This window comes from Megascapheus bottae, chromosome 24 (genome assembly GCF_031878675.1).
Source record: "Megascapheus bottae isolate mThoBot1 chromosome 24, mThoBot2.hap1, whole genome shotgun sequence".
Taxonomy (NCBI): domain Eukaryota; kingdom Metazoa; phylum Chordata; class Mammalia; order Rodentia; family Geomyidae; genus Megascapheus; species Megascapheus bottae.
The window spans coordinates 6946254-6973585 of record NC_143532.1 but is presented as its reverse complement, the minus strand read 5'-3'; the positions used below and the strand labels follow the sequence as shown (position 1 = coordinate 6973585).

General features: G+C 39.4%; 1 protein-coding gene across 1 annotated transcript in view; it reads left to right on the top strand.

The window, feature by feature from the left end:
• Cntnap4 (contactin associated protein family member 4) overlaps positions 1-27332 on the top strand; it is a 219936-nt gene that overhangs the window by 172757 nt on the left and 19847 nt on the right. The window contains exons 16-21 of the mRNA XM_090357257.1: positions 4709-4879; positions 5763-5981; positions 18175-18414; positions 20845-21069; positions 22434-22567; positions 23641-23728. Of these exons, the coding sequence (XP_090213383.1) occupies positions 4709-4879; positions 5763-5981; positions 18175-18414; positions 20845-21069; positions 22434-22567; positions 23641-23728 (1077 nt within the window). The remainder of the gene's footprint in view (positions 1-4708; positions 4880-5762; positions 5982-18174; positions 18415-20844; positions 21070-22433; positions 22568-23640; positions 23729-27332) is intronic.

Below are 27332 nucleotides of genomic sequence, written 5' to 3'. Positions count from 1 at the left end.
CCTGTCAGATTTCATATGCTTCACTTTCAGTTTGCTGTATGGATTTCTAGTGAGGTTCATAAATAGTTGAAACCAAACAGAGGGGTGTTAAAAAAGAGGAAATGGTGTTATAACCAATCAATACATAGCTTTTCTGTTTCTAATCATATAACATGTAATTAATCGTGCAATTTTTATTTCTGAAGAGATCTATATTTCCAGTCTATTTTTAACAATTCATAAATATTTAGAAGATGCATTTGATGGCCAATATTCCTTACATCAGTGCCTGGACATTTCTAAAAATTTTAGCTATTAAGAAAGGATTCTAATTGCTATCTTCCCCCAGTTTCTACCTCTAGTCATGCCCTAGGAAAGCACACATCTACATTCTTTCTCTGTAAATGTATTCATTAAAAAGGACAATTCTGTTCATGAGAAAACTAAAAGGTTAGCACATTTATTTTTAAGAAATACATATGTTAATATAGCACTAAATTAAAATTTCTAAATGGGCTTTTTAAAAAAAATTCTTGTTATATAGAATAAATAGTAGTATATCACCTACTTCTAAGTAAATAAGTCAACAAATCCTTTATATATATATTTCAGTTTCTTTATAAAGAAAGATATGTCAGTTATATGTATCTGATATATGTGTGTATACAATGAAATATATACTGAGTATATAATTATGTGTAAATGACTATTTATAATACATAATACCTTTATATATTATATTTAATGAAATTTTAGTCATCCATTAGGGAGAATTATATGTCATTTTCAGGAAAATGGATGGGCCTGGAAAAACATCTATATTGAGTAAAGTCAGAGGCTAAGAAGCAAAGGCGTATGTTTTCTCTTATATGTGGAAGTTAAACCTAAAATATAAGCATACATGAAAACACATGCATGCCCATGCTCAAATTGACTTTAGTGTGGTATGGAATGGAGTGGATTTGAACATTTAACCGACATTTTGACTCGGGTGAAATGTGTCTTAACTGAGGGAGGGGGTCGCGGGATGTGAGGGAAGGGGGTAGATGGGTGGAGAGAGGAATGGTGGGTGAAAATTGTTCTGCTACTCAGTATGCGCACTGCAACTGTGGACCTGGGAAACTTGAGGAGCTGGGTGGGTGTGGCCTGGCTGGGGCAACAGGAGGATGGGGGAGGTGATGCACTGAACACAGGAATGGACTCGAGGCACTGGAATCCCTCAGTACAACCATTTGAAGATAATTGTAAAAAGAGAGGAAAATTCCCCCAAAGAACAAGTCACAAAATCAACTAGAAAAAAAAAATAGGATGGTGTTGCCAAAGGATTTTCAAGTCTCTGGTGCCCTGTATTGGATTTAATTGAAAATATATAGATTGCTAGCCATTTAATTATTACTGAGTACTGATTGCTTAAGGTAATGCACTGTGATGTGTTTTTGTTGGGATGAAAGAAGATGTTCTTGGTCCCTTGATAACAATCCGCACAGGATGAGATTGGATTCTGATCAGCTCCTGGGGCACCCTAGGGAATTTCAAATCCTACCCCCCAAAAAACATGGAATCCTTTTCAAGGGCCTGAGACTGCTGCCTGGCAGAGTTGTCCTGGGCCCTCTCCTTACCTTCTCTCCCCAACTTTTCTGCCAAGATTCTCATGGGTGCCTTTCAGCACAAAGCATAAAGGGCTGAGTTATCTGGTGCCATTAGGGTTTTTTAGTCATGTAAATATTGGCCTCGCTTCCTTTATAATTGTCTTGAATTAGCAGCAATTTCTTTAGCTCATAAAATGTCCTTACCTCATTTCTTACCTATTGTGAATCTGTAAAATAAGGTTGGCTAACTAAACAAAACATACTATTATCAGTATAAGAGTGTGGTAGATACCTCAGGAAACAAATTGTTTTCATTATGAGAAAAGCATTCATTGAACAGAAAACAGCAATTCGAAGAATTGTTCTTTTGCTCCAAGCAGTCCCCTAAAGGCCTCTGAAGTATGCTTTTCTGAATTACTTATGGTACAATATGAAGCAAATGAAATGTTCTTTATATTAATATTCTCTAATTTAAACCCTGTAAGCAATTCTGCATGTTGTCTGTATAATCACACAAAATAAGATTGGATAGCATTCCCTAAGTTAAAGTTACAGCTGTATTTTCATTTTCCCATATGACATTTCAAGAGCAAACCATGTCAATACCCATCAGGTAGATGAGGTAAGAATTGTTAGAAACACAAATGTTATTATCTTCTCTGATTTGATATTGTGAGTTTTTCTTGCATTGGTTTTGCGAGCTAAGATCAAAGGAGCTAGCATAGAAATAGCTGAGGAAAGGACATTAGGAATAGACTTGATATAATTCAGGTAATATTGGCCTCAAAAGAAAAAAGAAATCCATTGAAGGAGATTCTCAAATGAATAAATTCAGCTCTTAAATTGTTCACCTATGAATTGACTTTTGATTTCACTTTCGAGAAGGTCCGCAAGAAAAATCGAGCAAATAAATAGATAATAAGTCCTTTAAGAATTTAGCAGAGTAATAAGATCTAAGGACATGTAGAATCAGACTCAAGTTTGTGATTTTTGACAAGCTAGGTATCAGCTTTAGGCTGATATAACAAACTTGTTCTGGAATTGTGGCTTTTGGACTCTAAGGAATCAGTTCATTTTTCTTCTGGAAAGATGATTTCAACACTGAGAAAATTTTAATCAGAGTTGGGTGTGAGCATAGGGCAGTTGCTTAAAACTAAAAATGGGTTTTGCTAGTTGGTATGCCCAGAATTTGCTGTTGGCAGCTACAGCGCATAGCTCATTTCTCTGATAATTTTCTATATCAACTACACATATCCAGCTGCATTTCATTCCTGTCAGCTCCTGCCATTGCATTTATAATGTAGCTCTCATACTTTCTCCTATATAACACCCACAGAATTTTTTCAGAGGAAAGTTGCAGATAGTCACAAAAAAGGTCTGAAAAAGTGAAGATAAAATGTTGTACTGGAGTCAGGCTCAGTGCTTCATGGGACGCTGATATTGAGAGGGTCATAGATTTCTAGCCCGAGTAAAAAGGAGAGAAGGGAAAGAAAAGAAGGAGAAAATGCTCAGGGCAGGGAGTTTGGCCTAGTGGTAGAGTGCTTGCTTAGCATGCATAAAGACTCAGGTTTCATTCCTTGGCACCATATACATAGAAAAAGCTGGAAGTGGCACTGTGGCTCAAGTGATAGAGCACTAGCCTTGAGTGAAGACCAAGGACAGTGCTTAGGCACTAAGTTCAAGCCCCAGGACTGGCAAAAATATAAAAATACAGAGAAAAGATTCATAATATGCTATCTCAACTTTTAAAAAAATCTGGGAAGGGAGCTTGGGGCATGGCCTAGTGGTAGAGTGCTTGCCTAGCATGTGCGAAGATCCAGGTTCGATCCCCTGGTACCACCTACATAGAAAAAAGCCAAAAGTGATGCTTTAGGCTCAAGTGGTAGAGCTCTAGCCTTGAGAAAGTACAAGAACAGTGCGCAGGCCCTGAGTTCAAGGCCCAGGGCTGGTAAAAAAAAAAAAAAGCTGGGGAGTGATTTTGTGCACCTGTATCTCAACCATAAGAAGATATGGAGCAGAGAGTGAATGCATAGTAAGCATGAGACGTGGAGCTCAACCCCCAGTACAAACAAAAACAAGACAAATGCTGTATTTTGATGCAATTATAATTAGCTTTAGGGCTAACATATTTCACACATCCTTTTGTTGTCCCAAACTCTTAATCTGGGTATTTGTAGACTTTTTGAGAATGCTTTTCATTTACTTCACTCTCCTCTGAGTGTATGTGTATACACACACACACACACACACACACACACACACACACACACACACACACAGACGCACGCACTGATACTGGAACTTGAACCCAGGGCCTTGCCCTCCTGCTTGGCTGTTTCATTTGATGATGTGCCCTACCACTTGAGCAACACCTCCACTTCTGGCTCTTTGCTGGTTGATTGGAACTAAGAATGTCAAGGACTTTCCTGTCTGGTCTGGCTTTGAACCTCAGTTCTTGGATTTCAGCCTCCTGAGTAGTCAGGCTTACAGGCGTGAGAGGCATCCATTTACAAGATTCTTAGAAGCCAAATGAGGGATGGCTGTGAATGAGAAGTGTATTTTCAAGGGACTAGCAGCACCGCATAGAGGAAGTCAGTCTTGGTCTGTAATTAGATGAAGACAGTTAGAATGCAATCTTTGTTTAGAAAAAAGATCAGGAGATCCATCAGTGGATATAGTTGATATTATGAGCTTGTAAACTGTGTATGTGTGATAGAACAGAAAAATAGTGTGAGGCTCTTTAAGGTTTTAATCAAAGCAAGTAGGTGTTTAAACTTTCAAGTTATAAAAAAAATAAGCTATTACAGCTTGGCATGTTCTTAAAATATGACTTTGAAGGAGCATAGTATTTAAGCTGAGACTGTGTTTCCGTCTACTGAGATCATTTTTGCAGTGATAATTCTTGTCCCGTGTTGAAAAGAATTCAGGGTTGTAATTCCTGGGAAATCCCTCGCCCTGTATCCAAGCCTTGGATCATAGTAAAATGTAAAGCACTTTTGTATGACTAAACAATGTTCTAAATAGAGAAGAAAAAGCTAAATAGAAAAAGTAATATTATTGTACACTATTCATGCTCAGTTGTGAGTTTGTGTTCTTCAACTTTTTCTTTTCGTCTTTCTCTCTCTCTCTTTAAAAAACAGGATCATTTTGGAATTCAGCTTCCTTCAATACTGAGGCTTCATACCTACATTTTCCGACTTTCCATGGAGAGATTAGTGCTGATGTATCTTTCTTTTTTAAGACAACAGCTCTCTCTGGAGTGTTTTTAGAGAACCTGGGAATTACTGATTTTATACGGATAGAGCTACGCTGTAAGTTCCCTTTCTAGAGAAGTCTATGAGAGACCATTTGGTAGGAAATCCTTTGACTAATTTTTAAGGAACTCACCTTCCTACTTTATCAGCTAAATCTTTTCACTGAATCCCCCTGAAAGAATTCTGCATACTGATAGTCTTTGTGCAAGAAAAATAATGTGATTTTTAACACATGGTCCATTGGGAAAACTATTAGTATTTTGTAGTAGCAAATTAAGAATACAAATTAAAGTAATTAAAGCAAAAATTCAATTTTTCAGATGATTAAAAAAATCAAAGATGTATCTTGCATGCCTAGAAAAACATGTAACTCATAAAACACTGGATTAACTATTTTTACGTAAAATTTCTGATGGTTCCTTTCATTTTAGTGCCCTGGTTTAAGTAGCATTATTTTAAATAATAAACTTATTAATTATTATTAACTCATTATTAGTTAACTCAGATAACAAAATATTTTCTTTCTGCCTGTCCTAGAGCTTGAACTCTAGGCCTAAGCACCATTCCTGAGCTTTTATGCTCAAGGCAGTGCTCTACTCTTGAGTCACAGCTCCCTTTTGGTGGTTAATTGAAGAGTCTTATGGACTTTTCTGCCTAGGTTGGTCCTCAGATCTCAGCCTCCTGCGTAGCTGGGATTCCAAACATGAGCCACTAGCACTGGGCAGACAACATTCTTAACATATATTATTTCCCCTTCCCCTTTGCAGGAATTAATATATCTTACTGTTTGAGGCCACATTAGAATTCCTATTTCTACAAGGCTGCCACTGGCTATTGGATACCATTCCCTTTGTGTTTGATGATTGTTCTTCTCGAGTGTTTAACACTCGGCTCTGTCCCATGCACCGACTCAAACAGTCTTCACATCTAATATCTGCAGCTCCAACTACTGTGACATTTTCATTTGATGTGGGAAATGGGCCCTTTGAGATCTCCGTGCAGTCGCCCACCCACTTCAATGACAACCAGTGGCACCATGTCCGAGTGGGCAGGAACATGAAGGAGGCATCCATCCAGGTAGACCAGCTCTCTCCGAAGACACAACCGGCTCCGGCTGACGGGCATGTCCTCCTGCAGCTCAACAGCCAACTCTTTGTGGGTAAGTTCTGCAAGTCATCCGCCCATCATTGCCTTGTACGAGGCACATGCAGAGATGGGCCCGAAATAAAAGAATACCAATCGAGGAAACCTAATGATGCTAAGCAGCAAAAGCAGTGACGAGCCAGCATGGATGGAAAACTATTGTTCTGTCTGTGCTGGTGTTCGTGACTTTCTCGTGATCCCTGGCTGCATATGGGGCAGCTGAGGCTCAGCAGACTGGCTGCCTTGCCTTAATCATATTATGTGATGATCGAACTAGGAAAATTAAGGGGATGAGGGGAGTTGGAAGAGATGGGGGAGGGGGAGAATGATGAAGAGGGTGGCATGGATCACCATGCATTGTACTCCTAAACTGGCATGTGTTGCAGTAAAAAAAAAAGTACTTCTTTGGACAACTACTTAAAGCTAATTAAATTATAATAATAATAATGAAATCCATCTAGCAAATGAACTTCAAATTCCTAAGTCCACATACCTGCATGCTTTATAGGACAGAGTCCATAATTGGTTCCCGGTTGTTTACTAATGCTTTTGGTATGCTATTGCCCATAGCCAGAATTGGAGCGCCCTTCCCAGAATCAAAGACCCATTCCTGTGATCCACTGTCAGTGACACTTTGCCTGTCCCATGCTGCATCCCAAACACACCATGAACGGGAAAGAATAACGGTAGCAGAGTACAGAACCCCCTGTCACAACCATGGCCACTAGCTCCACCTCAATTTTTCCCCCTCTTACGAGAACCTGTTTTGTATCAATAGTCAGGTGTTACATTATTTTCTGGATCTGTTTAGTTGGCATTTCTAGAGTTACTGGGGAAATTTTCTCCCCTTCCCCCCCACCAATGAATCTGTTTTCCTTTATGTCTTAGCTAATTAATTTATGGAACCTATGAACCATGCAGCTCAAACAGTGACCTCCCATTTGATCACTGCTAATAGATGCATTTTAATATAGAGACCTAGATGCACTATGAAGCAGGATAAATGAGGAAGCTCAGAAATCATATTTTCAATATTTTCAAGAGCTATACATAGACCTGAATGTGCCAGCTCCTGTTTATAACCTCTGTTGCCTGACAACCTGGTCTGATTAGTTCTCGTACTGCTGGAAATGAAGCTTGTTTGTAACATATTCAACAAAGCCATATTCAGGACTCCTAATGTATTTAGGTATTTATTACTTTTATGATTTATTCCTTCTTTTACTCCAAAGGTATTTAATGAATGGCTTCCATGAGAAAGGCACTGTAAAGACAATCTAATCATGACTGTCTGGCCACTCCACTGGCTTATTTAAGGATAGAGAAATAATAAAGAATTCTTGAGAAGCAATATATAGCTTTTATTTTAATACCATGCTGGCAGCTGGGTCAGGAGATTGGCATAGACATTCCTGAAATACACAAAAAAGTGGGGTGAGGCAGAGATAGAGAAAGAGAGGAAGAGAGGAGGAAAGAGGGAAAGAGAGGGAGAGAGAAACACAACAAAAGGTATGGCAATTTAAAATCTGTCAGTACCTTGGAAATAGTCTTTACTATTCTAGGAAATTGAGAGAACTGAAATGCTGAAATTGTCCTCAAATTTTTCAGTGAAATATGCGGCCATTTGCCTGTAGACGACCTTTCATCCTTGGTATGAATTTCAACTCTGTAGACTTAGAGTCACTCTATATTGGGTCTGATAGGAATCCTGGCCTTAATTTGATTTCGAGCTGGATGTAATAAAGTACAGTATGACATCAGAAAATTGCTTTAGGGTCCTTTTGCTAACAATCATGGCTCCTACTCTGAATAAGGATTAAAGAGATTTCCTCTTTGTCGATGAGGCCAATAGTGGGCCCTTTAACATCTCCATATAGGGTTCAGATTTAGGGATGGTTCGGCACTTGAACTTTTTAAAAATGGTAGTCTTGATTGTGGTTGAAGTCAAAAGCAACGAAAATTGGAAAGGAACGTTATATGACTACAGATAAAGATTGGGTTGTGCCATTTCTTCGTTCCTACTTACAAGGAACTGGGAGTAAACAGAATGAGGTGTGATATGTGAACGGGAAAGTGAATGAGAGCAGTGTTTGGGGAAGGGCTAATCAAGAAAAGACTTGCAGTTTACCTTAGAGCAGCTCATGACTGACTAAGGGGTTTGCTTTCATCTTTTCCTCTCTGCTAGGGAAAGGCTTGAATCAAGCTAATACAAAAGTGCTTAAAAACAAAATACATTTTTCAACTGACCGCGTATTATCGAGCGCACCAGATTTTTTAGTTTGGAGAGAAAGAATTCTTTCCCCGTAGGCAGACTGAAAGACACATTATAATCTTTAAAAGTTATAATGAATCATCATAGATGAGAGGCTAGTTAAAAAAAGAGTCAGTGGTAATTAGAGCTAATTCAATGATGGGTTTACCGTAACCCCAAACTTCCCCGCCTTCCAAAGAGTATATTTCAGTAAAAGAGACAAGAACCAGCTAGCAATGAGAAATGACACTAACACACTGTACATCTACATTTAAATATACTTACAGACACACATATATCCATGCATATACATTTTCAGAGAGGGCTGAAAGCTATTGAGTAAAATGCAGATGAGTAAAATCAAGCTATGATATAAGCATGTACTTTGATTTCAAATTGGGTGGAGGAGCTCACTTCCTGAAATCCTAAAGTCTGAGCAGAGGTTAGAGGAAATGGGAGAGAGAAGAACCCTTTCAACCCCTAAGGAAGAGAATTCCAGGTGGCACGGTCATACTCGAAGTGGAGGGAATACATTTTGGGTGCTCAGGAATGAAGAGGAAACCAATATGGCTGTAGAGGAAGAGTGTGAGGGAATGTATGAGGGGGCAGAGGCTGAGTGACGGACTGCACATTGAAAGTCCTGAGGAGTACTCGGGGACCTGGCATACATGAGATCACACTTTCCAAGTTCTTACTTGATGCTGTGAATGATTGAGAGGAAGGGGAAGTGGGGAAGGTGAGTGTTGGCAGCCATCAGTGTGGGTAAGAGAATGGCGGGGTAGGCTGAAGCAGACATGCTGGAGAGTGAGAACCTGCTTGACACAAAAACAGCCCGCAGCTCACTAACAAATCAGTTATTACTGATGTCCTAGTTCCCTTTGGGGACACCATGCTTCTTTGGATGTCTTGGGGTTTCTCACATTTTTCTCTAGTTTTTCAGTTCGCCTGGAGTTAACTTTCATGCTTCCTTTCTCTGACTTATGGCCATAGTTAAAACTGTTCCTTGGACCCACAATGCAGATGATCTCTCATGAGCCGTGGTTCCTCCATGTTACAGGAAGCTGAGGGCTTCCTTCAATGGCCCAGAGAAATGCCTTCCCTCCTCTCTCCTACAGTGAAGTCCCACCCATCTCATAAGTACATCCTCATCGAGAAGCCAGGCTTCTCCACGCACAGCTCCTGGCAGCACGTGTCCTGTGGACAAGGACCCTGCCTCTTGGAACATGTCTCATTCTGCTCTTAAAAGCCCGGTGATTCCGTGGATGACTGGAAATCTCTAACTTTAATACGCTAGAATTGATTTTCTGGTTGAAATTTTAAAGGGTAATTTAATTCCCCTTACTTACAAGTTCAAGAGTTTAATTTGTAGTTCATCTATCCATCTTATAAATAATTATGACAAATCAGTAGTTTATAAGTGAGCATAACCACTACCCTTTATATTTGGCTAAAAAGGAAAAATGATTGGTGTCGACATGACTGTGAAAAACAAGCCTACCATTTCCATTGTGACTTGATTCTAATGAAAATGTTTCAGAACCAGAGACTAATAATAATGATGATGGTAATCATAATAATAACGTTCTTAATTACACTGAAGCATAGTCTGTGCAAATGTAGGGCAAAACCATAGATGCAAGAATTTGTCTTTGGGTACTAGTAGCTCATGCCTATAACCCAAGCTACTCAGGAGGCTGAGATAGGAGGATCACAGTTCAAAGTCAGGCAGGGTAGACTGTGTGGCTCTTATCTCCAGCAAAAATCCAGAAATGGAAATGTGGCTCAAGCAGTAGTGTGCTGGTCTTGAGTGAAAAAGTTAAGGAACAGCACTCAGGTCCTGAGTTCAATCCTCGGTGCTTGTGCATGCATGTACACACACACACACACACACACACACACACACACACGCACGCACACACACACACGGAAATATGTAAACAATGTTACCAGAAAATTTTGTTCAATATTTCAAGTGATGAAGCTGCTTAGAAATACTTTATGGATGAAACATTAGTACCATTAATAGGCTAGCATATAGAAATAGGGGTACTTGAGACATGATCTTGAATACATATCTGTAAATAGAATAATGTTTTGATGTGTTACATTCGCCAGCACTGACCACGTCTGTGTTAAGGATAGTTATTAATATTGCGTACTTATGACCTTTTCACAGAAATGTTTCTGGGAATCTCTCAGGAGTGGTTACTGTCATGGGATTATGTAAAGAAATCGGATGTCTTCTCTCACCTGCTGAGTCTACCCTGCTCACTAAAGACCAATCCTGAGCTTGTTCACACTACAGAGTAACACTCTGAGGCAGAATGAATGCTTGAACTTCTGAGAAAAGAAATAGGAAGTACGTTCCCACAGGGGATTCAGCTGGACAGCAGTTACATAGATGGCAATTCAGATGGCCATAAAGAAATAGTAGAAGTTCCCCCCCAAAAAAACCCCACAAGAACAAGTTAGTTGCATGCCAAATAGGAAATAGAAGGCTTTTCCTTTTCTCGCCATTTGAACTCAGGACCTTGTGATATCTAGGCAGTCTGTAACACTTCAGCCACATCCTCAGTCTTACATAATGAAGGAGAAATAATGACAAAGAGCAAACAAACTTACAGGAAACAATGGGAAAGGTTAAGACGGAACATGACATTAGTTTGGAACCAAAAGCCTACCATGACAAACATCTCTTCTTCCTAAAATAATCCCCAACATCATCACAATGGGAACAATCCATCTTCAGTTCATAATACATGGCTTGCCACTTTCATTTGTTTGTTGTAGTACTGGGGATTGAACCCAGGGCCTTTTACCTATTAGACAAGCAGTGTACCAAGCTATGGGCTCAGTTTGACCCTCATTATTCTTTTTCCATAATTGTAAAACAGGGTCCTCACTTTGGTGTGTGTGTGTGTGTGTGTGTGTGTGTGTGTGTGTGTGTGTGTGTGTGTGTATGTGTATGTGTGTGTGTGTGTGTGATAGACAAGAGCTAGAGAGACAGAGATTTGTGACTTGCCTTAAATAGTCCTATTCAGAGCTGCTATCTATTGCTCTGGGAAACAATTTTCGTGATGCGATTCCTATCGGTATATTCAATCTCTGCCCTTGACCTGGCTAACACCAAGAACTCACTGTCCAGAGCCACTGCTGTTATCATGGGTTCCCAAACATTCCTTCACCAGCTACGGAAATGATGGAGAGAAAAGAATCAATCTATTTCTTTCCCCTCAAACTGAAATGTGACAGTGGTCATTTTCTATTTTGGTTTGTAAACTCAGCAATTTTTTTTCTCCCCTAGAAGCTTCTTACATTAGCCTTGAATTGATTTTCATTCAACCAACTCTGCAATTTTTGTTTCCTGTCTCAATTCTTTCTCTGACAAGTTTTTAAATGAGTTAAACTCCATTTCAAATAGGGTGGGACTAGAACCCGGTGAAGTGAGGACCCCGGCCTAGTCAAAAGTCATTTTTGCTACATTTGAATTGCATCGAATCTGTGAATATTTATGGAGTATCTAGAGCGAACAGTCTCCCAGCACCATGCACAAAGGCTGATGGGGAGTACTAAGTATCCAGCAGAACTGACATCTTTTTAATCTCACTTGGTCAATGGCATCATCTGCAAAACTGACAATGTCCGAACAAAGATAGCTTTAGGTCTTGTGTGTGGGCATTTGAGTAGCTTCAAACATCACGTTATTACAAATGCGTTGCTGTGCTGGTTCCTTTTGAGTGCATGCGTGTTTGTATTTCTGTTGCATCAGTTTGAATAATTTTTGGCTCATAGGGGAGGTGTGTGCTGAACAGAATGCACAGCCATCTCTTTGTTGAATATTTGCATGCCATCCTTTGTGGTGACTGCTCAAATTTGTTGCTGTCATCTGTACTATTTTCCTTTATTTTAAATATATAAATTTATTAGCACTCTATATATTTTGGATCAGGCCTCATCATATGACTTTATTACAAGTATCTTCTCCATCTCCGATAATCACACACATTTTCCTATTCTTAATGATGTCTTTTGATGAATAGCAATGCTTAATTATAATATATTCCAGATTCTTGTCTTTTTTAAACACCTTTCAGTTTCTGATATGCTAAGATATAATCCTGGGAAGAGAGTATCAAATAGCCTTATGCTTGACTACTTTTTATTCCAGTCTAATTTTCTTTTGTAGGAAGTGTGTCCCCTCATTATCAATTCAGTACAATATAGGTCATATCCTTTGAATGCTGCTCTTGTCTCTTCCCTGAGGTGTCTCTTCTCCATCATTAGCCTAAGAAACTCTTACTGTACTTGCTTTCCCATATCCATTGTGGGAAAAATCTTGCAGGTTATTGACTGAAGGCAGAATTCAGGTTGTAGAATCAGTTGAGTCTAGACAATATGCTTTAACACCCCCCCCCAGCACAGTTCCTGATTTTAAGATAGACCTGGGGTCTATCTTATGGTCAAACCAGTGTGCTCCACACATGAGAAGCTTAGAGAGCATGAATCTAGGACTTTGCTGAAGGAGAATGCTGCATGACAAAAGCCAGGCTTCCAGTCTGACAATCTTCTCCACTGTCTTGTATCACTTTCCTGCAAGATTATCTCCCCTCACAATGGCTGCACACCATCAGAGCCCACTCTATATACAGAAGGCCAGCTGCCTTCATACTTCTCACTGAACCTGAGCCCAGACCACGTGTTCCATTGCTTGCTTGACCTAAGCTGGTTTGTCAGTCAGCCTGCCTTCCTCTTGACTTTGTTCAAGGTCAAGGAGAGCCTATGGGCCCTGCCATGCTAGTTTTTATAACACTGAATTTTAAAGAGAAGTATAAGCATCATGAATTCTCTCTTTTTTTAAGAGCTCCTGGGCCAATTACTCAGTCATTCCCAATTAATCCTGCATGATATCTGAGCATAGCACATGAATAAATTGCCTCTTTTTGTTAAAAAAAAATCAAAGTGTAATCTCAAAGGTCTTCCTGCCACAAGTAGTGGGAAATTGGCATAGGAAAGAGCTGCTGGCTTCAATTCCATGAAAATAACATCTGTCACTTAGATGGGCTTCCTGAGAGTAATGAATGTGATGAAAAGGTTGGACCAACAGGTAGAGCCTAATTTAGTCTCTGCTCAGCACTTCACGTGGTTACTTGGGCACCAAGACCTCAATTCCGTTGTGCAGGCGGACGCCTCGAGTGAGATGCGGTCACACAGGAAAGTTGGATGGACATTTGCTTCACAAGACACACAGCGTTTGTGAAGTTCCAGAATTCATTATGCCTGATATAGCATGGCAAGTAAATTGATAGAAAATTAATTGGAAGATAGTTCCAAACATAATAGCTCAGCAGAAACATCCGGAATCAATTAATCAAACTGCAACTCATTTTAATTGGACATACACTAACCCTGGAAAGGCATGGCAATCTTTAATTAAGCTTTCAAGCCCAGTCCTATTTACATGAGCCAGGCTTCTCAGAGTTACATCTGAAAAGTTTTTAAAAAAGTTACTTTAAAACTAATGGCAAAGTGTGAAGATGTGATATGTCTATTTATGTCTAATGAGATATTATGTCCTCTGATAAAAGTCAAAACACTTTTAAAAAATTTGGATTATATAAACATGAACTCTTTGGAAGTATGGAAGAAAGAAATTATGTTTACAAAGCTAAGAGTTGTTTTCTTTTCTACTTCAATTTATAATTCATTCTCACACATATACACAAATATATTTATGTATCCTTTTTCCCTGTGAATAACCACATGCTCTCACAGTCTTCCCCCTTATCTGTTTCTGCCATTAACACCATTCATTGCTCTGTCTAAATATCTTACTAGACTGTAATCTTTTTAAGAGCATGAGAAATCACACCCAACTCTGTCCCTGAAAAGTCAACACACTGTCCAGCATAAAGCTGCTGAACCAACCTGGGAATAGTTAAATGCTAGGCCAAGCAAAGATGATTTGATCTGCAGGAAGAAATAGAAGATATTTCCTTTTCAATCAGACTTGGAAGTGGAGAGAAAAAGGGCCACCTTTCAATGAAGGTTATTATGGATTCTAAAATTAGACCACATATCTTTTTTTTCATATATTTTTATTGTAATTAATAGAAGGGTTACATGATATTTGCCAGATAGAAGGTGCATTAATTCCCATACCCCCACCCCTCATCTTGTCCCTTCCCCCCCCCCCGTTCCCTATCCAATTTCAAATAACCAAATACAAATATATCCGATATATCAGATAACAAAGTGAGATACTGTAACAATATGAGATAACCAAGGGACAGCAAAAGAGATGAGAGATAACATAGTACCTTAAGGACAACAATCATTCATTATATGGCTTATGTTTCTGTATCCTAGAGATCCTTTCATTTAGCGTCCTACTGTATGGCCTTTTGTATCAAGGTTTTGCCCTTTTGCAAATCTCTTCTAGGAGAGCCCAAGGTTTCTACTGATTATGACAAATGAGGGAAACCATTGAGCCTAACTTTCTTTGAGTCTGGCTTACTTCACTTAATATGATTTTTTTCTAAGTCTTTCCATTTCCTAACAAATGGGGCGATGTCATTCTTTCTGACAGCAGCATAGAATTCCATTGTGTACAAATACCACATCTTGTTGATCCATTCATCAACTGAGGGATATCTAGGTTGGTTCCATATCTTTGCTATGGTAAATAGTGCTGCAATGAACATTGTTGTGCTGGTGGATTTAGTATGCCCTTGTTTCTGGATGATTGGGTAAATGCCAAGTAGTGGAATTGCTGGGTCATAGGGGAGCTCTATGTTTAGTCTTTTGAGGAACTGCCTTACTGCTTTCCATAGTTAGACCACATATCTTAAGTTATTCTTCTATGTCTTTAACTGTACCTGTGTTCAGCCATTTCTGACTTTCTGTCTATCCCACTTTACTCATCTATCTATCTATCTGTCTGTCTGTCCGTCCGTCTATCTATCTATCTATCTATCTATCTATCTATCTATCTATCTATCTATCTATCTAGTTTTAAAAAATTATCTTTAAGTAGTTGTACAGAGATGGTTCAATTCGACATGTCAGTTTGTGAGCACAATATACCTTGCTCAGTGCCCCCCCTCCTTTTCATCATTCTCCTCCATCTCTCCCAATCCAAGCCATCCCTCAAGTTTTCTGATTCCATTTTCACATATGTACATTGTATACTATCACTGTAATTTCTTGCTCTTCTCATTCAACTGTCCCTCATCATTTAAAACAAGGTGAATCTGATTAGACAAAAGTAGACTGGATGGAGTTATTGGACCTCAAATTACCTATAGTTATTGTTTTGTGACCAGTAGGCTAAGATGAACCCCGAATTAGAGACACGGATATTGTGGAGAAGCAAATGCACAAGAAAGTAACTTAATGTCATCACGACCTCTGCATTGTATGTCAAGAGCTAATGGGCTGTGGCATGAAGTCTACCAGGGGACACTTCTAATCTTCAGAGCACGCAGCCCTCTGCAGAATTTTCCTGTGTCAACAGTGAGCAGAGGCTATAGACTGCCTCACCTAGGAAAGAAAACTGGAGCAAGAATGCCCCGACAAGATCTTTACCGGAGACTGTAAGCTTCTAGTCTCAATGAATTCATCAGCAGAGGGAAGACTGGGAGAAGAGAAGCCAGTGTGAAAATCAGCTTCATGGAGAAACACAAAGGGGCCTGGAGAGTAACAGGAAATGGAGTAAATAGAGGAGGAGTTAAATATGCAGAATCTACTATTCTGACACTCTGGGAAGGAATTGACTCCTTCCTTTGCCCATGTACAAATGGGAGAGTGCCTGGCCCCACCCCATGCTTGTGAGATTGCATAGAGCAAATCCCATCATCTCAGAACCTGAGCCCTCATTGACGCGTTACACATTCTATCAACCAAACCAGCACGAACACAGAAATCTGAATACAGTCTGGATGGAGATCATTCCGCCTATGTGTCTGACTTCCAAACTGGTGCTAGAGGTCTCTCCAGTCCAGATTCTCAGAAATGTCATCTATGAGCTATTTCATTACCTACAAACTAACTTCCTCGGAAACATCCACATGTGTGGTCCCCAGCATCTCCCAGTCTCTTCCTAAGCTGGTGCTATGAAGTTGGAATGAGTGTCCCTTGCAGATGAGATGTACTGGACCTGGCTACCAGTACAGAGAATGTCCTAGTGACTGAGGTGACCCCGACCGGATGTGGCATAGTCTAGTGACAAGACACCCAGACGAAGGAAAGCAGTGAAATATCCAACCCTGTAGAAGATGACCAAGATGGATTTAGAGTTTTTATGACCTTGCTTTATTTTTATTTTGGGGGGGAGTGGTGTCTGAACTACATAGAGCTGTTTAATCTCAACGGATAAAGTGAACCTGAGTGGTAAAGGCTAGATTTGCAGGTGACTCAGTGAATGGGAAGAGGAGAATATGCAACTGAAGATGTTTTATGGAGTGGGTAAGAGAATCTGCCAGCTGTTCAAAGCTGGAGACTCTGGTAAGACCCTCTGCAGACATCTGGTCGCTGCTCAGTGGGTTATCCAGATTCCTTACATGAAGGGCATTTATCTTCCCACTTCAATGACTGCTTTAGGGTATCTTGACCAGGAATTGGTGTGCAAGTCCTCTTGCATCCTAGCTCCTGCACAAGGGTGGTCACCTGGTTGTGAGGAGGCCCTGTGAGGTGACTGAGACTCCCAGTCCTGTATCTGGACCACAGGCTCAGCCCCTGGGTCCACGGCTATCAGGAGTCCACCACATATGAGCACAGTCCTTGAACTCTGAGGACAGTGAGGTGGACAGGTGATAGTCATGGGATAATCACGTGATCAGCAGGTGTGGCTCCAATGCTGTTTCGTTTCCCATCTGCCCTGGACAGTCTTCCCGACACTACACCAACCATCAGGGAAAAGATTCCCACTGGAAAATACATCCAAGAAGAGTTAACTGGTAGGGTTCTTGCCATCTTGCTGACCAAATCAATGCCTCTTCACGTTGGAGACCCTCGAGGATTCCTTAATAACTCTCCTGGAGTTAAAAGGAGCAGACTGGGATCAGGCTTTCAAGACACTTTTACATTTGCCCATCCGTAGATGTGTATTTAAAACTGCAAACTAAAATCATAGATCGCTGAACTACACTTACATTATACATTGCTGTTTTGAATGAAAGTTAATCGTATAGATTTTTTTATTCTTTTAAATAAGGAGACTGACCTCCCCCCCAAAAAGTCTCCCAATGAAAGCTTAAGAAATCGTTTTTTAGAGAGAAAAATAAATGAAACTTTATAAAAAATTAAAAAAATTGTGTTTCCTGATTTGAAAATGCCAATGAGATCACATCTATCAGACTCCAGCTACACAGGAGTCTGAGGCTTATGGTTTCATTAGAACTCAAGCAGAAAAGTCAGTGAGATTCAGTCTCCACCTGACCAGCAAAAAGTAGGGATGAAATCCTGATTCGGGTGGTAGAGCACCAGCTGAGCAAGTGGAAGCACAAGGCCCTGGGTTTATACCCCTACCTCAAAAGAAAAAAGAAATGTTTCATGTTGAGTACAGTGGTTCATGCCTGTAAGAGAATGATGGTTCCATGCCTGCTTGGAGATCCTTTCAACCAACATGAAGCTTGGTGAGTGGCAAATGCCTGTTATTCTTGCCATGGTAAGAAGCATAAGCGGGGACTGTGGAAGCCAGTCACAAAACCATATCCTATTTGAAAAATCCTAAAAATCAAAAAGGCTGGGTTCATATCCCAGCTGGTACAGTGCCTGCCCGGTAAAGTGAAGGTCCTGAGTCCCAACTTTACTATCACCCTTTATTTTGTTGTTTTAAAATCACAAATTCCAAGTGTTCCTTTCCTACTAGCTCTTCTCAGCTCAGTGCTGGCTCTCTCCTGTCAGCCCTCTGAATAAGACACCTGGGAACAGGCTCACATTTGCAGTGCTTCCTTTCTAGGTGGGACAGCCACTAGACAGAGAGGATTTCTGGGCTGCATCCGGTCTCTGCAGTTGAACGGGATAACCTTGGATTTGGAAGAAAGAGCCACGGTGACACCTGGCGTGCAGCCTGGTTGTCCGGGACACTGTGGCAGCTACGGAAAGTTGTGTCGCCATGGAGGGAAGTGCAGAGAAAAGCCCAGTGGGTTCTTCTGTGACTGCTCAGCCTCAGCATACACTGGGCCATTCTGCTCCAATGGTAAGGGAACACACTCACCTCCCATAGAACATCCACAGATCTCTTCTGCTGTGGGAAAGAAGAGATTGCCATTGGTGAATTTCTTTGCATTGTTTCTAGTGCATGCCAACCAGATTTCTTCCCTTTGATTTTGACTAATTTAAAAATATTTGACTCCATCCTCGAAGAAAAACTTTATCTCTTGCAGAAGACCCTATGAGTAGTTACCTCCGGGTATCCTAATGTGGGTGATCTAATAGGAGGTGAGGCTCAGTGTCTCAGCCCTGGAGACAGTTCTGGGTTTCCGAATCTTTCCTGTAGCGTTATTGTTGATGAAGATGTCCATTCATGCAAAGGACATATAGGAAGCTTTATTTTGGTGTTTGCTTGTTTGGGATTTGGCCCAGCAGTGGTTTCCCCTGTAAGTGGTGCTATGTGCCAGGCATCAGTGGCTCCTGCCTGTAATCCTAGCTGCTCAGGATAGCTACTGAGATGTGAGGATCATGGTTCGAAGCCAACCCTGACAGTAAAGTACACGAGACTCTTATCTCCAATTAACCACCAAAAATGTCCCACATGACTAGGCACTGATTGCTTACACCTGTCATCCTAGCTGCTGAGAAGACTGAGATCTGAGGATGGAGGTTTAAAGTCAGCCTGGGCAGTACAAATCTGTGGGATGCTTGTCACCAAAAAGCCGTAAATGGAGTTGTAGTTCAGGTGGTAGAGCAGCCATCTTTAACAGTGCCGAGGCTCCAAGTTCAAGCTTCAGGACACACCCTCCACTCTCCCAGCACATATTGATGTGTTCCCAACATTGAGACCCTCAGGTGTTGTGTGATCTGATAAGGATATCTGCTGGTGAAATAGAATAGCCGACTGTTTTTCATTCTTATTTTACTTACCCATGTCCTGGCAGAAGCAAAGAATTGAGTGTCGTGGTGAGTGTTCTGGACAGACTTCTCCAAGTATACAAATATTTATTATATTTTCATACTTTCTCATAGAAAACTGACAGCCAATTAATTTAAATTCATTTACTTTTGTTTGAATATCTCTGGGCTCCTGAACTTTTCCCTGAAGGAGGCTAGCAGAGATTGGCTCCAAGTCAAAGCACCTCCTGCCTGATGTGCAAAGACAGCTATGGGACTAGTTAATGAAAACTTGGCATAAATGCTCTTTTCAAGGCATCTGCTGTTAGCAAGAATAAGCTATCATTTCAAATCCAACTTGATTTAGTAAGCACCCCCTGTGGGTCTAATGTGGGAGATGTTTTTGTTTAAGTTGGACTTAAGACTTCTCTATAAGTATGTATCTTTCTCTGCTGGATGTAGTTTCTAGTTCAATCTCCTAAGCACAAAGCTTGGATGTCATTTTGCTTGTACACTGTTGATGACATCTGTCACAGATTATAAAAGTAATCATTTAAAATATTCCTGAAAAGGTAAAAAGAATCAAAATGTTGGCATATAACCCAAATTGCCTTTTCAACTATATATGTTATGTTCAAACAACAGAGCTCTATAGATTTGGAGAGAAATGAGTTCAGGAATTCAAAGCCAATTATTCATCTTACTAGTCTCTTTACTTGCATGTATATATGTGGTTTGCCCAGTGTTTAAATTTTAGATATGTATCTCACAGAGGTAAAACACTAGACCTTGGTTAAACGCTTTATGACAGACTGCGTGATTTCTTTGGGTAGCTCCTGACAAGAAAATACCTTTTTCCCTCTCACACTGATGCTAGACACTATTCTTTTTTTGGGGGTAATGCATTATAAATCTAAGAAAGAATTAAGGGAAAAAATCTAGCTACAGCTGAGATTTGAGAATCTTGGCTCAAAGCCGGCTGAAATAGGGAAGTCTGAGACTATCTTCAATTAGCCACACAGAAAGCTGTAGCTTACATAGCAGAACATAAGCTTTGAGTGAAAAAGCTAAGAGACAGTGCTCAAGCCCTAAGTTCTAGCCCCAGTGCTGGCATTCCTGTATGCTGGTATACACACACACACACACACACACACACACACACACACACACACTCTATTGATCCTGGAAATAAAAAGTGTCCTTCACACTATTTTCTTCTGATTACAGGAGGATTAGTATATGGTATCTACAAACAGAGAGGAGTTAAAATTTAAATAAGAAAGTAGATGTTTCAGGTGGTAAAATACTAGGCATTTGGCTCCTGGGAGAACTCAAATGAGAGTGCCAAGCTTTCAGTTGCAGCGTTACATGAAGGAATTAATTACATGCCATTCTAACATAAAGCCATGTCAAGAGCTGTTGTGAAAGCCCTATTAATTTAGTATGTTATGTTAATTAGGGTCTATTCCACTGATGGAGTTTGTTGTTTTAAACATTAATATATCAATAAGTGCTCCTTAATTTTTTTCATGTTCTTAAAGTTTTTTTTTTTAAACATAAAATGTGCCTGTCATTTCAGAGATTTCTGCCTATTTTGAAACTGGCTCATCTGTGATTTACAATTTCCAAGAAAATTATTCCTTAAGTAAAAACTCCAGTTCTCATGCTGCGTCCTTTCATGGGGATATGAAGCTGGGCAGGGAAATGATCGAATTTAGCTTCCGCACGACACGCGCTCCAAGCCTGCTGCTTTATATGAGTTCCTTTTACAAAGAATACCTTTCCATTATCATTGCCAAAAATGGTGAGTGTTCTTACATGAGAGAGAAAGAAAAAAGCAGAGGGAAAGAGGGAGAAATCACAAATTGATTAGAGTATCAGGGCAGTGACAATATGAATCATTCTTGCTTTTCAAAACTACAATTACCAGGGAGAAAGAAAGAATGTGGTAACATTTTGAGTTCATTTTGACTTCTTCCGTATGATCCCATACATTTGATCTACAAAAGACTCCCTTTAGTCATTAAGATGCCTTGAGATGTTTATGCTTTTGATAATTTTGCCTAGCAACAGAAATAGATAGTTCCTTTCTCTAAAAGGGTTGTTAGTGTTTTATACCTCTCAGAGCTCTCCACTTGGGATACCGGAATGTTTTGTGTGGCTCAATTTGGAGTACAGTGTCTCATTGTATATAAATATTTCCTTTCATTTCAAAGTAAGTCCTATGAAGGGAGCATTCATGGAATGGCATTATGCTCAAGGAAATATCTATATGGTGATGCATGGGCTATAGGAACACTGAATGGAACAGCAGGAAATAGACCTGGGAAATCTTGATCTAGCTACTCAGTGTATTAGCTCGGCCGTAGAAACATGAATCATGGGTGACCACTAACTTCTACTGTACCCTGTATCTGGGTGAAAGGTGAAGGTTTTAGTAATAAATTATCTGAGTGGGAAAGATGAACAAACATACAAATACCAGAACATATCACCTCAACTAAATCCAATATGGCTTATTCGCTTTTACTTTATGCCTGAATTTGAAGCTTGTCGTCTTTGTTAAATTGCAAGGTGCCTTGTGAGATAAATTAATTAACATCTCTGCAGATGTTTGAGGAGTGTTGATTCTAATGGTACTCTTGGCTTTAAGCCATTGTTTCCATCTGAATTTGAGTCTAAACTTTTTGACTTTGATCACCTGAAAACATTGTTTTCAACATTAGTCTATAATAATCTTATTAGTCAATCGTATTTCCAGAGTGTGACCTATATATTGTAAAAATGAGATTATAAAAAACATTGTTTTAGTATTCCAAAATAATCTGGCATTGCTAATGTACTTTATATTTTTCTTTCTTTTTTATGTTATTGGTTAGTGAAGAAAGGTGCATATGTGAAGTCTTAGAGTTTTAGGGGTAAAATGTAAGGTTTCCATGAAAGAGATGGCTTAGAGCCAGAAAGTGAGACTTTGACTTTGAACATCATTTTACTCAGAAAGTAATATGTCATTTTTAAGGAATGGTGTCATCAGAGAGAGCCTCCAAATGAATGATTATGAATCTCAGAAAATGAATAAAGAACAACAACAAATGAATTCTAAAGTTCTGAAATGTGATCTCCCCCTCCCCCTTTTTGACTAAAAGGCTCTTCTTTTTCCTACTTTAGGAAGTTTGCAGATAAGGTACAAGCTAAATAAATACCAAGAACCAGATATTGTTAGCTTTGACTTGAAAAACATGCCTGATGGACAGCTTCACCATATCAAGATCAACAGAGAAGGAGACATGCTTTTCGTAGAGGTAATGTGGAAAACTTGAGCAGAAACCATACTTTGCCTAACCCAGCATGGAGTACCTAGAGCAGAAATTTAATCACTAGTACAATAGCAAAGTCACTATTTAGTAGTCTTCCACTGATTACAAAAGCATGAAACACCAGAAACAACACCAAAAAAAAAAATCAAAACCATCAGATGTGGTCAGGTTTTTGTTTTGTTTTAAGCAGACCTATGTAATATATTAATAATATCTAAGTCTTAAAATTCCAGAATTCCTGCCTTGGTTTTCCTTGCTTAAGAGAGAAATGATATCTCATTTATCATGAGCTACTGGCAGGACTGTCTTCACTCCAAGGAAACACAATTACTTTTGATGAGTATGAGTACCACAGTAATCCTAGGACAGAAAATAATGATCGCATTATGAGACTACAGTTTGGAAAAGGATATGAGTCGCAGCAAAATGGACTTCTTTCTCCCTGGGGTAGCTTTTTTTTGTGCCAGTCCTGGGATTGAGCTCAGGGATTGAGCAGTGTCCTTGGACTTTCTCAAGGATAGAGTTCTAACATTTGAGCCTCAGCACCACTTCCAGCTTTTTTTCTACGTACGTGATACTGAGGAATTGAACCTGGGTCTTCATGAATGCTAGGCAAGTACTCTACCACTAGGCCAAACTCTCAGCCCTCAGTGGTAGCTTTTGAAGAAAAGCACTCGTGTTTCAGCTCTACATACAAGAAAATTTCTTAACAACATGATTCCAGTTTAATATATATATATATGTATATATAAATATATGTATACCATGTTAAGTAAAAGCACTGAAGTGAAAAAGAATACATAACTTTTTATTGGCTTTATCAATTGTGCATTTCTTATAGAGTGGAGAGAAATAACATAAGGGGATAAAAGGTGAAGGAAATTAGTGAAATTAGTATCTGAGCATGGTATAGAAAAGAGCCTCTTAAAATATGAGGTCTTTAAACACTATGTGATTTCTTATTTTTATCACTTTTTTCTGTTTTTCTTGCTTTCTGCCATTTTCTTGGTGAACCAACACCCATTTGGATGGTTGTATTTTGCGTGATAACTATATAGATTGACGAGAGCACAAGAAGACAAGTCCTACTGTCGTCAGGCACAGAATTCAGTGCAGTGAAGTCTCTGGTACTGGGCAGACTTTTAGGTATGTACCAGAAAAAAAAAAAACTTCTCTCTCATATTCATGATATGTGACTATGAATCCGAAGAGTTACCTGTCACACACACACACACACACACACACACACACACACACACACACACACCTTGTGGGATAGGCAAGCTTCCTGTTTCCACAGCAAGGTGGTGGCTCTGGGCTTTGTCACATACCAATTAGCATGATGAAGTGTGACATTTCAGAAATGCCTGATGATGGCAGAAACAAGGCATGCAGTAATCAATTGACTTTCATCTACTGCTAGATCTAGGGTGAGGACTCAAGCCCTCAGAGTAACTGCTCTTCTGGCCAAGGACTGTGCCAGAGTGTGTGTCTGTGGCTGGGGCACTGGTTTCTTCATTGCAGTGTTCTCGTTACTAGCCACTCTTGCTAAAATACCATCTAAATGATAATCGCGCTTTAATTCTTATGTGTTTTCGTGATTTGTTTCTTATACTAGCACTTAATGTAGAAACATATTGCCAATAGAACGTCAGATAGTTTATGCGTTTTTTTTTTAAATTGCTTGCCGACAAAGTCTTTAATTGAAAACGGGGAGGAACATCTTAAAAGAGATTTTATTTTTAGTTATGAATAAATTATAATGAGTATTCATATTTCACATTATCTGGCAGTGGAGGTGGAGAGTGTCTTTGGGTTTGTTTATCATTCCTCCTCAGATATTTGACATGAACCTGGAGTATTTTGTCCACGATCATAAATGGAATCCTTTGCTTTTTGACCTTTCCAGTTATTTGTACCTCAATTAATCATTCCTGATGTTCCCTGAATAGAGTTTCAGGATCTTGAGGATGTTTGATTAAACCCATGGGTGAATGATCAAAATATTGGCCCTCTAGAAGGTTAATAGCTCAGTTTATAAATATTTATAGGCTTGTAAGTAGTAAGATGAGCACCAAAATTATGTGCTCTTATACTCCAAACAGCAGAGATACCCTGAATTTCAATGCTCTTCCATTTTACCACAAGAGATGTAAAAAGTTATATATATGATATAGTTAATATATACAATACATATGTTACATATACATTATATATAATATGATATATGTTACATATATATTATATATATGCTCAATCCTACTTAGTTGTTTGAAAACTTAAGTGAAAAAATTCCAAGTGAGCCTTGTAGTGTTAATTACACACATCTAAATCCGAGCATTTAATATTGACATTTGTACTGCCTGCTGGAAGTATCCATGCAGAGACTAACACATCTGACATGAAATGGTGATTCTGTTTCATTTTGTAGCTTTAAGGTTGATTTATACTCTGGCCTCTGATGAGCAATTAGCAGATCAGACAATAAATGCCCACGATTTCTTGTTTTCAGATTGAACTGAACATGAATAGAAAGTGTGGCTAGACCTTTGGTAAAAATTAGAGAATAGCTAATGGCCGGTGGCTCATGCTTGTGATCCTAGCTACTCAGGAGGCTGAGATCTGAGGGTAGTAGTTCAAAGCCAGCCAGAATAGAAAAATTCCCTGTGAGATTTTTTCTTTCTAATTAACCCCTCAAAAACTGGAAGTTGAGTGATGGCTCAAAGTTGTAGAGCTCTAGTCTGGAGTCAAAAAGCTCAGGGACAGCGCCCAGGCCCTGAGTTCAAGTCCCATGACAACCACCAATAACAGAAAACTAAAAATAAAAAAAGAAGACAGAATAAGATATACAATAAATTACATTAGGAAGTTAAGATCTAAAAACCAAATAAACATAGCAAATGCTATTGTCAAGAACTCTAAGAAAGAAATTCGAGCCATTATGGCTAATATTGAAAAAGTCCTGCCTTTTTGTGTGTGTGCCAATCCTGTGGCTTAAACTCAGGGCCAGGGCTCTGTCCCTGAGCTTTTTTTTTTTAACTCAAGGCTAGTACCCTACCATTTGAGCCACAGCTCTACTTCCAGGTTTTTCTTTTCTCCCTTTTTTGAAGAGGAGCTATTAATTGCAGGTAAGAGTCTCATAGAGTGGGTTGTAGATGGTTCTTGCCTGTGGTCCTAGCTGCTCAGGAGGCTAAGATATGAAGATTGTGATTACAAGCTAGTCCAGAAAGGAAAGGGGGGTGAAACTCTTATCTCCAATAAACTACTCAGAAAAAGCTAGAAGTGGTGCTGTGACTCAAGTGGTAGAGTGCTATCCTTTAGCACGAGAAGGGCAGTGCCAGGCCCAGACTTCAAGCCCCAGAACTAGAACAAAACAAAATGTCTCCCAGACTTTCTTCCTTGGACTGGTTTTAAACTGTGATTCTCAGATCTTTGCCTCCTGAGTAGCTATGATTACAGGCAAGAGCTACTAGAATCCAGCCAAAGTCCTACTTTTATCTTTAAACTTAATGCTAGAGTTGATGCTCAAATACTTTGTGTGTGTGTGTGTGTGTGAGTGGAAATGTGTTAAATGTATTTTACAATAATAAAAGGATTAATTTTCATCCTGTGAGGAGGATGGTATTAACTAAATAGGAGAATGACATTTAATATATGTTTTTCTCTTTTTTGTAAATGAGTATGAGAGATTAGTATGGGATTAAAGATGTTAATGTTTTTATTCAAGCTGCATATTATTCAAATGCAGATCATTCACATTGAAAAATAAGATGAAAGTCCACACTGAGCTATGAATTTTATAATCTGAATCAATTTATCCTCTCCAAAGTTTGAGTGATCATTTATTCAATGTGTGCCTGAGGTGTGAGTTTTGACAGAGATGTCATCATTTGAAATTCAGAGTAGATGAATGACTTACGGTCGAATATTGTGTGTCCTACAAATTTATGATGGAATGCTATAGAAGATGTTATCATATCTTACTATAATAATTTACGACAACATAGATTAACAAGATGATAAAAGATGGAGCTCATGTTGGATGCCAATGGTTTATCCCTGCAGTCCTAGCTACTCAGGAGGCTAAGATCTGAGGATCACCATTCAAAGTTGCCTGGGCAGAAAAGTCCATGAGACTCTTACTTCCAATTAACCACCAAAAAGTCAGAAGTGAATTGTGGCACAAGTGACAGAGCACTAGCCTGGAGCAAAAAGCCCAATGCCACACTAGCACAATGATGTTCATTGCAGCACTATTTACCATAGCAAAGATATGGAATCAACCCAGATGCCCCTCAGTTGATGAGTGGATCAACAAGATGTGGTATTTGTACACAATGGAATTCTGTGCTGCTCTCAGAAAGAACGACATCGCCCCATTTGTTAGGAAATGGAAAGACTTAGAAAAAATCATATTAAGTGAAGTAAGCCAGACTCAAAGGAACATAGGCCCAATGGTTTCCCTCATTTGTAATAATTAGTATAAACCTTGGGCTCTCCTAACAGAGGTTTACAATAGAGCAAAACCTAGATACATAAGGCCATGTAGTATGAGCCTAAATGAAAGGACCTCTACTATATGGAAACAAGAGCCATATAATGAGTGATTGTTGTCCTTAATGTACTATGTTATTTCTCATCTCTTTTGCTTTCCCTTGGTTATCTCATATTGTTATATTGTACTATGTTTATTTGGTTATTTGAAATAGGATAGGGAAGGGGGGAAAACAAGATGAGGGGCGGGGGTGGG